General features: G+C 34.8%; 2 protein-coding genes and 1 pseudogene across 4 annotated transcripts in view; 1 reads left to right on the top strand and 2 right to left on the bottom strand.

Moving 5' to 3' along the window:
* The window catches only part of LOC309629766 (endothelial differentiation-related factor 1 pseudogene), a 424,633-nt pseudogene extending 423,903 nt beyond the window's left edge, over window positions 1-730 (bottom strand). Inside the window, exon 1 of the transcript XR_014249490.1 lies at window positions 612-730. The product of XR_014249490.1 is annotated as an endothelial differentiation-related factor 1 pseudogene (transcript). The remainder of the gene's footprint in view (window positions 1-611) is intronic.
* A 93-nt stretch (window positions 731-823) lies between these two features.
* On the top strand, window positions 824-10,740 carry TTC14 (tetratricopeptide repeat domain 14). The gene is made up of 12 exons (XM_082393991.1): window positions 824-1,155; window positions 1,624-1,748; window positions 1,848-2,047; window positions 3,048-3,132; window positions 3,229-3,358; window positions 3,710-3,865; window positions 4,251-4,322; window positions 4,729-4,848; window positions 4,953-5,075; window positions 7,462-7,579; window positions 8,507-8,616; window positions 9,443-10,740. Exons 1-12 carry the CDS (start codon window positions 995-997, stop codon window positions 10,359-10,361), a joined length of 2,319 nt encoding a protein of 772 aa, XP_082250117.1. The 5' UTR covers window positions 824-994; the 3' UTR covers window positions 10,362-10,740.
* A 2,335-nt stretch (window positions 10,741-13,075) lies between these two features.
* Window positions 13,076-16,066, bottom strand: part of CCDC39 (coiled-coil domain 39 molecular ruler complex subunit) — a 61,785-nt gene continuing 58,794 nt past the window's right edge. For both annotated transcript variants that reach the window (XM_082393944.1, XM_082393945.1), the window contains 4 exons: window positions 15,842-15,982; window positions 15,518-15,697; window positions 15,294-15,379; window positions 13,076-14,112 (listed from right to left, as the gene is read on the bottom strand). In XM_082393944.1, the coding sequence (XP_082250070.1) occupies window positions 13,959-14,112; window positions 15,294-15,379; window positions 15,518-15,697; window positions 15,842-15,982 (561 nt within the window). In that variant the 3' untranslated portion in view covers window positions 13,076-13,958. The remainder of the gene's footprint in view (window positions 14,113-15,293; window positions 15,380-15,517; window positions 15,698-15,841; window positions 15,983-16,066) is intronic.

Here is a 16,066-nt window from a genome sequence, read left to right as displayed (position 1 = left end):
AATTCAAACTAGCCTTTTGCCAGCTGGTGATATTGAGCAATGTATTGAGAGTCTCTGGGCCTGTTTCCTCAATCTCCAAAATGAGAGTACGATGAGGTACAGCGGTTAGGTTCCCAAGTCAGTAAGTACGGTGGGGTGGGGGTGGGGGGGGAAGCCTGTCACAATTACCTTTGAAAAATCACTTGAATTACTCCTAAGTATAGCATATTGACTTTAGTCTGACTTTACTGACTATACAGTAAACCTTATGGGCACTAAATTTTGAGAAACCACTTAAACTGAAGAAATAAAAAAGAATGTATATATGCGTACATGTAGGCATTAAGGCCATTCTGGTTTTAACTCTAAAATCACTAATAGTGAACAGGGTATGGCTAGAGAACACAGCTCCAGAGTTTAGTAAATGTTAGTGTCCTGCCTTTCTTCTGCCCTTTAGCCTTCCAGGAAATCTCCCAGAGCAGTCGTTTTAATGTCGTTATGCCTGAGGCGCAGGTAGTGACTTATGCAGCGAATACTTCGAGGGAAGAAACTTCGTAACCCGTTTGGAGTTCTCCTCCTTACACTCGCACTTAGAAGTGCCTCGCTAAATAAGAGGATGAATTATTACCTACCACAGATTAGAGCTCGGGCCATTTCAATGTACTAATACCTCGGAAATTTTACAAAGCAAACTTGCTACACACATCACTACCTCAAAGCCGCAGTCGTCCCTTAGCTCCAGAAAAGCTTGGCCCAATCCTTTCGGCTTCCGTAACATCGCTCAATTTCGCGAGACTAAAGCTGAGCTCCGCGAGACTAAGGCTGAGCTCCGCGGCACTGCCGCTGGGGGCGGCTCCAGAACACTTCCGGGAGGCTCCTGTGGGGAAGTGTTTGGGTGTGTGCTTCCGGCGGCTTCCTGGCTGCTTCCTCAGCCTCCCGGACCATCGGGCTGAAGTAGTGGGCACGGAACGGGGCGCTGGCAACCCCCGGTCGTTGGGCCCGTCAGTCTCTAGCCATGGACCGGGACCTTCTGCGGCAGTCACTGAATTTCCACGGGCCGTCATTGCTCTCCCTGCTCAGGAGCGAACAGCAGGACAATCCGCACTTCCGGAGCCTCCTGGGGTCGGTGGTCGAGCCTGCCCGGGGCCCGCCGCCCCAGCAGCAGTTACAGGGAAGGTAATGGGACGGCGGCGCCGCTGCGAGACGGGGGAGGGGGCGCAGCTCCGGGCTCCTCTACCGCAGTCGGCCGGCTGAGTCCTGAAGGAGCAGAGCCGAGGCCGTGAGCACGTGAGAACTGCGGCGCTAGTTCCGAGGGCAGGATGGAGGAGGGTGCCCACTCCTGGTGTGAGGGCAATGCAGGATGCGGGCTGAACTTTTTAAATCTGGTACTGCACTACCAGAGGCGCGGATTCTTTAGCTAAAATCTCTTGGGCTTGTGTGTCTGCCGCGGCTGTCCCTTTTTAAGTTTCCGCGCCCTCCACCTACAGACCGGCGAATGAGGGAATCCTTGGTTAAAACTTTTTTTCGGAGGATGTATGGCCAAGAGCTTAGGACGGACCCGATTGGGCGATGAAAGCCGTGAGCAGAAGCTTGGACAAGGTTTTGCAGGTAAACCAGTTTTCATAAATTTTGTTTCTTTTTAAGAAAAGAGAAGAGAGTTGAAAACATTGAAATACAAAAATTCATTTCCAAAAAAGCGGATCTGCTTTTTGCACTTTCCTGGAAATCAGATGCACCTACAACTTCTGAAGTTAATGAAGACGATGAAGGTGAGATTAATCTTAAAATCGTTTGATTGCGGTTTGGTTTAACAGCATTTCAGATGAACACAAAACTATTGTTAGTAATTTTGTTAATTATTTTTTCAGAGCATTATGCAGTCATGCCACCTTTAGAGCAATTCATGGAGATACCTAGTATGGACCGGAGAGAGCTCTTTTTTCGAGATATTGAGCGTGGTGATATAGTGATTGGAAGAATTAGTTCCATTCGGGAATTTGGGTTTTTCATGGTGTTGATTTGTTTAGGCAGTGGCATTATGAGAGATATATCCCACTTAGAAATCACAGTAAGTTATTCACTTTTCAGTTATTTGATTGTTTCTGTTTTGGATAAAATGTCATCTCAATGCAAAACTTACATCTTTGCATCCAGTTGTAATTAAGTGTACCCTGCAGACATAGTTTTGAGAATTAAATAAGTATTAATTAATAACAAATAAGTATTAAGTAAAAAGTATAAATATAAAGCACCTTTCCTTTTTAAAAAATAATCAGCAGTAATAGAGTTACTTACAGTTTCTGGCACCATTTCTAGTTTCGGGAGGTTTTGGTCCCTTTGGTTGGCAGGGGTGGGGTCCTTTTTTAAACGCTCAAAGAGATATCAGTGGAGATGGTGAGATTGATTAGTAGCCTGGGGTTATTTCTTCTAGTTGAACATGTCTTTAATTATTTAGTATTTAGCATTAGATACTTGTATGTGGATAATTTAGAAACAAATTCTTGTCTTATTTATTCAATATGTATTTACAATAATTAAATTAAGTGGTTTGTACATTATAATAAGATGCTTTGCCCAAGGTGAATAGACCTAAATTTGAAATAGTATGTCACTTTAATTTAAAAGGTTTGATATTTACTGTCTGTTAAGGCAGATAGAAAGGAAGGAAAAGCAGAAGGTATCACAAACTGGATAACAGACGTAAACTTTGAAGAATTCACATTTCATTTTCTTTGGAACTCTCCTACTTTCTGGACAAGCTTTAGTTTTGTATTTAACAAGCACAAAATAACTTTTTATTTCATCATCCATACTTATATGTGGTTCCTAAAACTAATTGCAAATTTCATGAGATTTTAGTTTTTGACCTGAACCAGAAAACTTGTTTTATTATGTTTAGGCACAGAAATTATTAAAATCCTTATTTAAATTTAGACTCTAGGGTGCTAGTTGTTTTCTTAATGTTCCTGTCAACTATTAGCTGTTTATTACTGAACAGCTAGAATAAAAGAAGACACTTCTCACCAAAGAATAGAATGTCTGATGTTTTACAGTACTTCTCATTGCAGGCTCTATGTCCACTAAGAGACGTGCCTTCTCTCAGTAACCATGGGGATCCTTTATCATATTACCAAATTGGTGACATCATTCGAGGTAATCGGTTTCATAATATTAATAAAAAAGTAACAGTTGTCATATTTGTTAGTTTGCATTGCCTTGTTAATCAACTCAATTTTCTTATTTTTTAAGCTGGAATCAAGGATATCGACAGATATCATGAAAAGCTTGCTGTATCTCTATATAGCTCATCTCTTCCACCACACCTATCTGGTATTAAATTAGGTATAATTAGTTCCGAAGAACTTCCTTTGTACTACAGGTAATTTATCCACATTGTCTCAACAAGTTAAGTGGAAAACAATTTCTTTGCTAAAAAATAGCAAATTTTGCCCAACTTCTAACAAAGTAGAATTCTAATTTCTCTCATTTCAAAATATGATAATTTTATTTTTATAACCCTTAAATTTTTTCAAACTTGGCAAAAGGAACCAAGTCATTATTGCCACACTTTCATGTACAAAAATGGTCTGAGTATTTAAATCCCATGTGATAATATTATTTCCTTAATGAAAATGGGACATGCTAATCGTGTTAATCATTTTTTTTTTTTTTTCGTGTTAATCATTTTTATATTTTTGTTGTGACTTTTTTTTTTTTTTTTTTTTTTAAGGAGAAGCGTTGAACTAAATAGCAATTCTTCAGAATCCTATGAGAATATCATGCAGAGTTCTTTGGGATTTGTTAATCCAGGAGTAGTTGAATTCCTTTTAGGAAAACTAGGAATAGATGAATCTAATCCACCATCTTTAATGCGAGGCCTGCAAAGGTATAGTAAATCAGTATTACTCTATTAAGTGGTGATGTCAGTGGTGCTGAAGTCAAAAGCTGCATAACTGAAGAAAATACTCGATTATCCTAAGCTTGCTGCCAAAGTTTGAATGAACTAGGTGATCCCCTCCTTCTGGAATGGAGTCTTTCATCAGTGATTGATGTGTGCCATGTGACCAGGTAGATGCAGAAAAAATTTATAAGATGCAGAGAAAGATGCAGAAAAAAATATTTAACAATAATAGTCATTCCTGAGAGTTCAAGAATTTTGCTTTGTAAATAAAATACAAATTTCTTGCTTGGGATTCAGTTTTTATTGTCAGGTGGAGAGATATAGTTACCCTAAAAAGTATTTACAGTTTGACTTTTATTTTCTTTAATAGCAAAAATTTCTCTGAAGACGATTTTGCTTCTGCATTAAGAAAGAAGCAGTCTGCATCTTGGGCTTTAAAATGGTATGAAGACTGTCTTTCAACACTTGCATTAGTCTAAAAGGTTCGGTTAAGGCAAGCATGCTTCTGTCATCTTTAAGACCAAATTTTTTATAAATGAATTTAAATGATACCTTTTTGACATTAGCTTTGTTAAAGGTGTAAATGGTGTTATGTTGTAAACTTTAAAGATTTAAGTTTAGCCAATATTTTTAATTTTTTAAAAAAGGAATTAGTATATCAATATCTGGATTTCATAAGTATTTGTTATGAAATTATCCAAAGACAGAATACTTCTTAGTTATGTTGAGAATATCAAAGACTAAATATTAACCAAATTTGATTTGCTTTAAAATTTTATTCGTGCTGACATTTTGTTTGGATATTCTGTGAAATATTTGTTATGTATGCTTTACAAACACCTTTTTAGTGTGAAGATTGGAGTTGATTATTTTAAGGTTGGACGCCACGTGGATGCTATGAATGAATACAATAAGGCTCTGGAAATAGATAAACAAAATGTGGAAGCTTTGGTAGCTCGTGGAGCATTGTAAGTGGATAATGGGTTTTAAGGAATATTTACAAGGTAAATGTGTATAAGATTTATGAATAGCTCACAAGATAAATTCCTCTAATTTTGTCTCATATCTATAGATATGCAACAAAAGGAAGTCTGAACAAAGCAATAGAAGATTTTGAGCTTGCATTGGAAAACTGTCCAACTCACAGGAATGCAAGAAAATACCTCTGCCAGACCCTTGTAGAAAGAGGAGGGCAGTAAGTGTCAGATTTTGTTTAATAGCAAAGATCTAATATTCAACCAGGTACTATAAAATCTTGAACTTAACATAAGGAAATAGCATCTCTAACTCAGTTCAGACACTCTTAGTTTCAATTTTGGTTGAAAATGTTTTTTAAATATAGTCCTCTATATATTTTCTAGTCCTTTTTTTCCTTCTTTATTACTTAGGTTCTTTAAGATAGGAGATATTTTAGTGTCTTGACTTCACTGTTCTGAATATTTTCATTACACAAATATATAAATGTAAAGATACAAGAAATTAGGTAAATATTCTTTTCCTGGACATACACTAGAAGTTTTTGTTTAATAGACAGAAATTTCTAATTTATTTCATCATTTTAGTAATTATAATGCCGGAAATATAAGTTGAGAACTGTAGTTAATTGTGAATAAGATTTCACTGTTGTATTCAGCTTATTGCTCTACTTTGTCCAGTGAAATCCACAAGACTTAGATTAAACGAAGAGCAAAACATTAAGAACAAACCCTATAACCTATCTTACTGTCCTGAGATACTGGCATAATACTTGGCATAGTAGTTTTATAATAAATATTTAATGACTAATAGACTAGTCTAATTTATAAAATATTTTGAAGAAACATAATACTTTAAATATAAAGAATTTGCTAACACTCTGCTTTAATAATTAAAGACCAGTTTATGATTAATAGCATCTTTTTGCTGCTAATTTTTTAAATAGAATCATCTCTTTTCTGTTTCATGAATTTGCCTGATCATTCCAGTTTGTATGATCATTCCAGAACTTCATATAAATGAAATTTTGTAATATTTGTTTTTAACTGATATGAACTTCTACTTGGACCCAAGTGTTTGGAGCAGCTTTTTACTTTCTCACTAGGTACATAAGCTAGTACCTACTTACATGTGGTTGTCTTATTATTCACATATTGGTGATTTTTAGCTCAGTGAATGACAACACCATCTATTCCATCATCCACGCCAAAAATGTTGATCGTCTTTGGTCCCTTACTCCCCTCATCCAGTCTGACACAAGTGATTCCATTGAACCCACTGGTTTTTAAATTTGTTTTATAGTAATTACTTTTTCCACCTTTCCAAAACCTGAAAATATTTTGCAAAATCCTTTCACTGCTGTGTATCTAAACTTTCTAATTCTCATTTTTCACAACATAGACTTGTGATCTAATAATTATCCTATCTACAGGCTGGTTGTGATATACACGTATGCCTTGGTATTTCCAACTTTAGCAGTGAATTTTCTGTGAAAATTTTTCTGTAGAAAGGTAAATTCTTCATAAATTACTAGGAAAAGCCAGCCTATATAATTCTGTACTAAAGCTCAAGGTCATAGTAAATTTACAGAGGATATCAGTTGATCATGTGTTTTCACGTATTATACTAAAACGCCAATGCTTGATCTACAGTATGGCTTTAGTTATCAGTAATAGATTCCTATTCGTTTTTTTGTTTGTTTAATTAAGATATAATTAACATATAACTTTATATTAGTTTCAGGTTATGTGCAGTAAATGATTAGATATATGTAAATATCGTGAAGTATTGACCACAGTAAGTCTGGTTAACATCCATCATCATACATAGTTAAATTTTTTTTTCTTGTGATGAGAACTTTAAGATGTACTCTCTTTGCAACTTTCAAATATACAATATAGTATTAACTGTAATCACCATGATGTACATTACATCCCCAGGACTTTATCTTATAACTGGAAGTTTACAAGATAAACCACTTTCACCTACTTTGCCCACACCCCCCCCACCCCCACGTCTGGCAACCACCAGTCTGTTCTCTGTATCTTTGAGTTCAGTTTTTCTGATTTGTTTTATGTGGTTTTATATTGTCTTTTTACCAAAAAAAAAAAAAAAATAGTTGTAAAAGCAAAATATTTAAGTATTGTTCAATTTGAAAATAATTTGCTGGGCTTCCCTGGTGGCGCAGTGGTTGAGAATCTGCCTGCCAATGCAGGGGACACGGGTTCGAGCCCTGGTCCGGGAAGATACCACATGCCACGGAGCAACTAAGCCTGTGCGCCACAACTACTGAGCCTGCACTCTAGAGCCTGCGAGCCTAGAGCCTGTGCTCTGCAACAACAGAAGCCACCACGATGAGAAGCCCATGCACCACAACAAAGGGTAGCCCCCGCTCACCGCAACTAGAGAAAGCCCGACGCAACAATGAAGACCCAACACAGTCAAAAATAAAATAAATAAATTAATTTATTTAAAAAAAAAATAATTTGCTGAACATGGTTTTTCCCCTAATAAATTCTCTCATATATACGCCTCTGCCGTATATGCATATTTGAGGACTTCTAATTTTTACTCAAAAAAAAGCTAAATTTTCCTTTCAAATTTAGGTTAGAAGAAGAAGAAAAGTTTTTAAATGCTGAAAGTTACTATAAGAAAGCTTTGGCTTTGGATGAAACTTTTAAAGATGCAGAGGATGCTTTGCAGAAGCTTCATAAATATATGCAGGTGATTCTTTATTTCCTCTTAGAAATTTAATGAGATTTGAAATTAATGCCAAAACTTAACTTTCTTCTAGGGAAAACTATTCTAGATCATTTAATTAAGACATTATGAAGAGTTTTTTAGATATAGCTTTTCTTAATTGGGTTTGACATTGCTTCATAGTTTTGTTAATACTCAAAAGTAAAAATAGCCCTGTAAGAAAATTCCCGTTGCCTAAATTTGGTACGTGGATTTGAGAACTGTCCTTGTAGTGAGCTTTCCTGGTGGTTACAGAATTCAGTATTGTTACTGTAATTGAACTAATTATAAAAAACCTTTTTGAGAAATATTTTAAACTGTCTTTTCCTGTAATACTGATGATGATGTTTTCTCATGCATTTTCTTCTGAATTGGACCATTGCTGCTGTGTCTGTGACATCTGGTGCTGCTCATCCCCATCCTCAAACTGGAAAATGATTTCTTATATAATCATGCATCCAACTGGGCTGTGCTATTTTTTAAATGGTTTGTATTTGAACATGGTGATTTCCCCCTCAATTCACCTTAATGGAATTTCTTTATTTGAATTTTATTTATAATATTTGTGTTCTGTTTAAATTTTTAATGTTTTTTAATAATTTTTCATGTATTTTATTTTTTCCCTTTCTTGCACTCTGGGTCATGGGAATCGATGCAATGGCTTCCCCTTTTTTCATGGAATACCAACTGCAATTGGTCCTCAATACTGTTCTGGCTGTTCCAATGATTAATGCCAAACACCTGTGTGATTAATTTTTATATGTTAAAAATACTTGTTTAATGCTGGATATATGGTGATTTGGGTATACCACATTTGGTTTCTGGTTGGGGGGGTTGGTCTTTTGAAAACTGGGTTTTATATATTCTGCTATTTTTAACGTGTGGTTTTTTCCGATATCTGGGTTCTAAAAGAAATCTTTGGAATTAAGAGAAAAACAAGCTGAAAAGGAAGAAAAGCAGAAAACAAGGAAAATAGAAACAAGTGCAGAAAAGTTACGTAAGCTTTTAAAAGAGGAGAAAAGGTAAACTATGATATTCAGTATTCTTAAACTTAAAGCAGGTACTGAGTTGAACCAAAGTGCCATATGGGAGGTAAAGTAAGTAAAACATAAAAGTGTTTCAAGTCGTAATCAATGATTCTTAGCAAGTATGTGTACCATAAATTTTTCTATAAAAGAGATAAAGCAAAGTGGAATGGAAGGCTAGAATTCTGCAAAAAAAAAAAAAAAAAATTTAATCTTAGAATTAAAATATGTAAGTCATTTTAATTATCTGTATTTTAGGGAGAAATGTTTTAGAACTAGAGCAGTAATTTTCAACTGGGAGTGGTTTTGTCCCCCAGAGGACATTTTTGGTTGTCAATAACTGTTAGAGTGCTATTGGCATCTAGAGGGTAGAGGTCAGGGATGCTGCTAAACTTTCTACAATGATGTAGGATTCCCCCACCACCACCCTACCCTCCCAGCAAAGAATTATTCGGCCAAAAATGTTAATAGTACTGAGGTGGAAAAACTATGAACTAGAGGTAGCCAAATATAAAACCTCAATTCTCTCCTTTATGTATTCATATGGTCTTAAATTTTTAAGGTAATATGGGAAATGTCACTGTGTCTTTCAGAAATGATGGATTTGCTTACAGTAACAACTGTCTACACAAGTTTTTTTTTCCAAAAGTCATGACATGGTAAAATTGGATCTTGTAGTAACTAGGATTATTATTATAATTCCTTATCTAAGCCACAACTTTTATGAAAATCTTTAAAGAGAGTAAAATAGAACTAAAATCTTTATGGATAATTAAACATTTTTATACTCAACATATCTGATGAGTTAACTACATTTTTTTAGGCTAAAGAAAAAAAGAAGAAAATCAACTTCTTCCTCTTCAAGTGTTTCTTCTGCTGATGAATCAGTTTCTTCTTCTTCATCCTCTTCCTCTTCTGGTCACAAAAGGCATAAGAAACATAAGAGGAATCGCTCAGAGTCTTCTCGAAGTTCCAAAAGGCATTCAGCTAAGGCATCCTCAAATCAGGTAGATCAGAATAAGAAAGATGAGTGCTTCCCAGTTCCAGCCAATACTTCAGCATCTTTTCTTAACCAAAAACAAGAAGTGGAAAAACTACTGGAAAAGCAGGATAGGTTACCATATCAAAAGAAACAGGTAAAAGAAAAAGATAGATGCCCTCTTTCTTCATCTTCAGTTGAAATTCCGGATGATTTTGGAGGTAGGTCTGAAGATCCAAGAGATTTTTATAATAGCTATAAAACTCAGACAGGTAGTAGCAAAACAGAGAAGCCACATAAATCAGAAAGACATTTTTCCAGTAGAAGAGATTCCTCAGATTCCTTCTATAGGAATTCAGAGGACAAGATAAAAATTTATGGTTATAGAAGATTTGAGAAAGATACAGAAGGAAGAAAAGAACACTATAGAAGGTGGGAGCCAGGTTCCATGAGATATTCCACTTCACCAGCAAGCTCAGACTACTCTTGGAAGTCAGTTGAAAAATATAAAAAATACACTTATTCTGGATCACGTGATTTCAGTAGACATGAGCAAAGATATCAATTAAATAAAAATCAAGGAGAATATGAAAGAGAGGGTAATTATGAGGAGGATGTTAAAACAGAGGTTCCAGAAGAGGGACTAAGTAGCAAAGAGCATTCAGAAAGTGGAGTTAAAAAAAAATTACCTCAAAATTTACTCAATATATTTAATCAGATAGCTGCATTTGAGAAAGAAAAAGGAAATAAGCCAAAAAATTAATACGCCAAGGGGATCAGCACCATTACACTAAAGGCTTTTAATAAAAGGTTTTGGTCTTTTAGTAATAACAGTCCAGTGCAGAAATATCTGCTCCTGCAGTTATTTTATTTATAGAGACTACAGAAATCAAGTGCTTTTTATAGTGATCCTCAAAGTATATTTCAGTTGTAGGTCCCCTTTTCATAGCTTGATTTTTTTCAGGCTTTTCTTGTGTATGTTTATATACAGTTATTTCTTACTCTGATGATTTAAACTTTTTCACCTGAAGATAACACTCTCAAAGTATTGTTTCTTCATTGTATTATGGTGTGTGAGAATTCCTTGGGTCCACCTTATCCTGCTGTTTGAGAGAATATTAAATTTGTGCATTGAACACTTGGATCGTTTTTATCAAAAATTATTTCATTCTCTCCTCTGTTAAATTAAAAGCTCTTAACTTTTGAAACAAATATATTTGAATGTTTCATAAGTACCATTTTATATTCATTGTTTAAATATTAAGTTTTTTGCATAACTTTTATTTTAAAATGGTAGATTATCTGTCTTGTCTAATTGACCTCTAAACCCTGATTTAATTAAAATGGTTTATGTATCAGCTATTTAACAGGTACCTTAGGAATAAAGCCATGAAAGTTGACTAGGGCCCATTTTACTTATTTCTCTTTTTCTCCCCCCTTCTTGCTAGCAATATAGCACTAAGAAATTTCTTTAAATATTGGCAAGACCCTAAGAGACTACATTACAGGCAAAAATAGATCAGAGTAGGAAAGAGTTCTTTTAGCAAAAACAGCAGTGGCAAGTGAAACACACTATAAATCTGGTCTTCCACTACGGGAAAGGAAGTTAGGAAACTGTCCTAGTATTGCAAATGTCCAGTTGGGAAGGCACTGGGCCTGTTTCTAAATAGCCTAGAGCTGGCCTGCATTTCTGCTTTTCTTCCTTAACACCTCTCCTCTGATACCTCCTTTCTTAGAGTCTGAATAAATGACTAGGCTGACAGAGCCTGGGCTTAGAATAAATTTCAGCAACTAGAGCTGAAGAAGGAATGGACTTGGATCGTAAGGATCCTCCCCAAATTATTGAAAACAGTATAGACAGGGATAGAGATAGATATAAATAGAAGTCCTAGGTGTTTATAATGGGCTTTAGGATCTTTCCAACTCATGATGACACTGGATGGGGTTGGAGGGTAGTGAGTATCCATCTACAAAGGTCTAAGTGACAGAATGATAGAGGAAGAAGACAGTCCTTGTTCTGTCTTGGAGTTCCTGCCAACAGTAAAATACCGAAAGTTAGTACAACTGGATGTGTACTATTTGTGACCTTCAGACTTCAGTGATGGGAGCCTAATGAAAAAGCTAAAATTTGTTTTACAATGGAACAGAAAAAGAAACTCTGGTCAAAAACAATAGGTAATGGCAGTAGAAATCAGTCACTTGGGCATTAGTCTTTGCACCAAGAAATTTATCTGAAAAGAGTCCCTAGTTCTTTCTGTGTGTTAATAGTTCTGGTATCATCCCTGCATAGTCCTACATAGTGGTGTTTTTAAAGAGTGGAAACTCTACGCCTTGACCTTTAGGAATTGCTAGCACAGCTTCAGGATTTTACACACACTTTATTTAATAAAATCTCTGAGCATCACTATCAACCAGCATTGTCATTTTCCAAAGCGTTTTTGTGGCTTAATGTTACATTCAGTTACAAAAAATTAGGATAGTATCTTATACAACAGCCTGCCTGAATTTAGAAATTCCATCTTCCCCAAAGCTGCTTTCCTGGGATATATTAAGCAGATTATATAAGACAATTTATAAGGATATATTCAGGAAACCTATCACAGAAAAAAATATATTATTGGAGATTTACTTGTGAAGAATCCCTAGTGGTATCTTCAGCACTTTTTTTCCCTGAACATTATGTCTATAGTTTGTACGTACCCAGGCAGTATCTTGGTTTGTATAAGTAGATGACTTTCTAACACAGCAGGTGAATGTTAGGATAACTCTCTAGATTTGGAGATAATGGGGTTGATCCGTTGTTTCACCATTTAACATTATTACACTGAACTTGGAACTATTACTTTATTTAAGAGTTAAATGTAGACTTGCATGCTGGCTTGAGAACCTAACCATTCCACAAATACTGTGCTAGGCTTTGGTTGGTGACTCAATAATAGGTAGAAGTTACTGTGCAATTCCAATGTGTCAGGCCCTGTGCACTTTGTATATATTATCTGATTATTTCAATAAACTTTCGATATAGATAACTCTTACTGTCTCTATATCACAAATGAGGAAAAAAGCATAAAGTAACTTTCCCAAGGTCAGAGAAGTAGTAAGATACAATCCCTGCCTTCATAGAATACAGTGTTTAATATTTCAACTTACAAGTAATTTACAAAGTAAAATAGGGCAGAGAATGAGAACTCTGAACATTTGAAGTGACCATAAAATTTATCAGTTTTTAGATCTTATAAATCTCACTTACCAGAACAGTGTTTTACGAAACAATATTCAGCTTTTTACCCATCTTATTCATTGGACTTGGCTATGCCTTTTGCTGGCTATTACTAAAAATGATAATAAAATACTCTAGTGATCAGGAGAAACCACTACTGCCTTTCAGAAGGAATTGCAAGTGACAGTTCTAAACAATGACAATTGTCATAACAAATATTTTTTTCCAAGGTTTGAAGGAGACAATACTCATTTAGGTACATAGATCCTGATAAATTTATTTGAAAACCAGTTTTATAACGTCATAGTCATACTTCAGGAGTTCAAACTGTTGGGCACATGTTACGATAAAGTATTGACTGAAATAACTAATTCTTAATCTGATAGTCTACCTTCACTGCAAATTTATGGAATTCCTATTGTAAATCTAATTATGCTTAGCTTTCTTTAAATTGTTTATTAAATCAAGGAAATCTTGAAAACACATTCTTGGTTGTATCTCGAGAGCAAAATCTTGAATGTGTTTGACTTCTTTCAAGATCAGAATGGACTACTTCCTAGAAATTTAAGCTGCACTTTTATTGATACAGTGGTTCTCTTTCCTATCAGTTGTTTTCTTGGTGGGGGGAGGGGGAGAGGTAATGACATTTTTGACTAAAAATTTTTTAATTATGCTAAAGGAAGAAACTAACATTTCTTCCCCCAAAGTCTGGGAAGTATGTTTCTTTTAATAAAACCTAATTTCAGGATCTTCCAGGGTAAAAGAGATACAACAAACAAAATGACAGTGGAAAATATCATAACCCTATGCTTGTATAACACGTATCATTGTTAAGAATCTGTTCTTACTTCTTTCCCTCTATGTGAAAAAAATAGTAGGAAAAAAAGCTAAGAAAATTAAACATTTCTTTGGCTTATTTGGACCCAAATAGCTTGACTTTTTTTTTTTTTTTTACAGTTTTTATATTTTCCACTGGATAAAACTTTTGTCTGGTCATTTTGTATTTCTAACACTATTTCAGTAGGCCTGTATATCAGTATAAGGCACCCAAAAGCATAGAGTGAGTGGGATATACTATTTTAAAATTATGAGATTTTTGGTTTTGTGTTTACAACTTGTTCAAAAGAGGGATTAAAATGTTTATTTGCTGCTCTTTTTGCTTTTACCATTACTGGAGCCACTGCTAGCACTAGTTGGTCTAGAAGTGCTGCCAGTTAGTGAAGAGGCTGGGAAGTTCAGCTCTAATACTTTAATTGAAGTCTGAGAAGCAGAAGTACTTGTACTCTTAGATGACCTAGAATAAAACCAGAATTACTGTAATTTAATTCAAAATTTTTATTTTAGTAGAGACCCCCTCATTAATGGCAAAAGATGCCATAATCCCACAAGTAATTAAAGAGATCAAAAAAGATATACTATTAATAGTGCTAATAATTTTAAAAGCATCACCATTAGTAATATCAAGAAATTAGTTTAAAAAGGAAAAGGTGATAAAGTTTCAAACCAGTAGAAAAATAGTTCAACAAATATATTTCTATTGATATATGAAAAATGTTTTCAACTATAACCAATTTAGAGATAAAATCATTAGGTATTAAAAGTTTGCAAAAATCATTAAAAGATAACAAAAACAGGCATGGGAATTTGGGTGCTGGCAAGAGTGATTAAAATGATAGGTTATATAATTTAAACCAAAAAGAAGAAAGTGAAGGGCCTATTGACAGGATAAAGTGGTGGTAACTATCCATATGATTGTAAATACTAAGATTTTTAAATATATATTTTTATGAAAGTACTGGGATGTTCAAGTGGCTGCTCACCATGTTTACATAGAAAGTGTGTTTGTCTTGTTTTACTTAAGCACTGTCTTTTAGGAAATCCTTTCATGACATCTCTGTGGAGTAATGAAAAGTAATATGGCTGCTGAATGTGGGAGATTGGGAATTTTAAAATTAGGATCATCATTAATAATTATTATTTTGTCAGCAAAGCACAAGAGCGTTGACTAAATGTCTACTTGATGATAGAATTCTGTATAAAACTAAACTGCAGAAGTAAAGAATAATTTCTTTTTTAGCAAAATTAAGCAGCATAAATAAAATTCTGACTCCTGAAGATTTTACAATGGATTTTAATAATACGTCTGTACAACCAAGTTGCCCTTTTATGGTTTAGTAAATTCTCCCCATACTCAGGGATGACCATGCTAAATGTACCCTCCAAAATCTCACCCTCACCCTGCTTTATCCTACTGAAATAGCTGCTAGTCACAAAGCACTTATGTCAAAATGAAAATAATAACACCAGACAGAAGTCAGAAGGAAAGAGTCTTGCCCTGCTGGCTGTTTTCTGTGTATTTGACACTGATACATGCCATAGCTGTGGCATGTGGAAGTAGCTGAGTTCACTTCGGATGGAAGCTGTGAGAGTTGTAGGTAAGTAAGTAAGGAGATGGTGTTTTCTCCTTCTACTTACCTTGCTGATACCAGTGAAGTCTGGGAAGGAGATCTAGAACTGTGACGACTCCCTTTAGTACTAGCTGTAGGTAGTGCTAAACCACTCTGGAAGGATAGTCAATAGCAATCAGTACCACTGCATTTTAGAATATTTTTCATTAGACTTCACTTTATGATGAATACTGTAAATTTTTCATGAAATGTTTAAGGAATATTTATATTTAACTAGAAGATACTCATTACCTGTTGAAAGTATGTTTGAAGGATAATACCAATCTCAGCATTTTCTTCTGTGATATCAACTAACATTTCATCAATGATCTTGTGAAGCTGTTTCACTTCACGAAGTTTGATGTCTTGTTCTTCTAGTGTTTCATCTTTTGTGTCTTTCAAAAGACGGATTTCCTTGATGAGTTTTGCACACTGTTGGTCAACAGTAGTGTTATTATTTAAACGTGTTTTCTAGAACTTAATATTTTTTAATGGGTGAAGGAGGGTTTGGGGTTACCATTTGGAGCTCCAAAAAAATATAAATATGACAGGTCAGTTTTTAAAAGTTATCAATACCTGTTTAGTTACTCTCTCTAATTTTGGCTTCTGCTCCTCAGTTTCTCTCCTTAGTTGAAGTGCATAAGCTTGCTTCTCTGATATTTTTTCTTTGACATTATTTGTTAAATGTTCTATAACTGCTAAAGTATTTTCCATGCTCTGCAGAAAATAAAGTATTAACATACTTATTGATTAGGATCAAAAGTAACTTTTATAACTTGCCAAGTATTCATTTAATTTTGA

Source organism: Balaenoptera borealis (assembly GCF_965194805.1).
Source record: "Balaenoptera borealis genome assembly, chromosome: 5".
In the NCBI taxonomy this organism is placed as follows: domain Eukaryota; kingdom Metazoa; phylum Chordata; class Mammalia; order Artiodactyla; family Balaenopteridae; genus Balaenoptera; species Balaenoptera borealis.
Note: the sequence above shows the minus strand (reverse complement) of the source record. Positions and strands in the feature narration are given on the sequence as shown.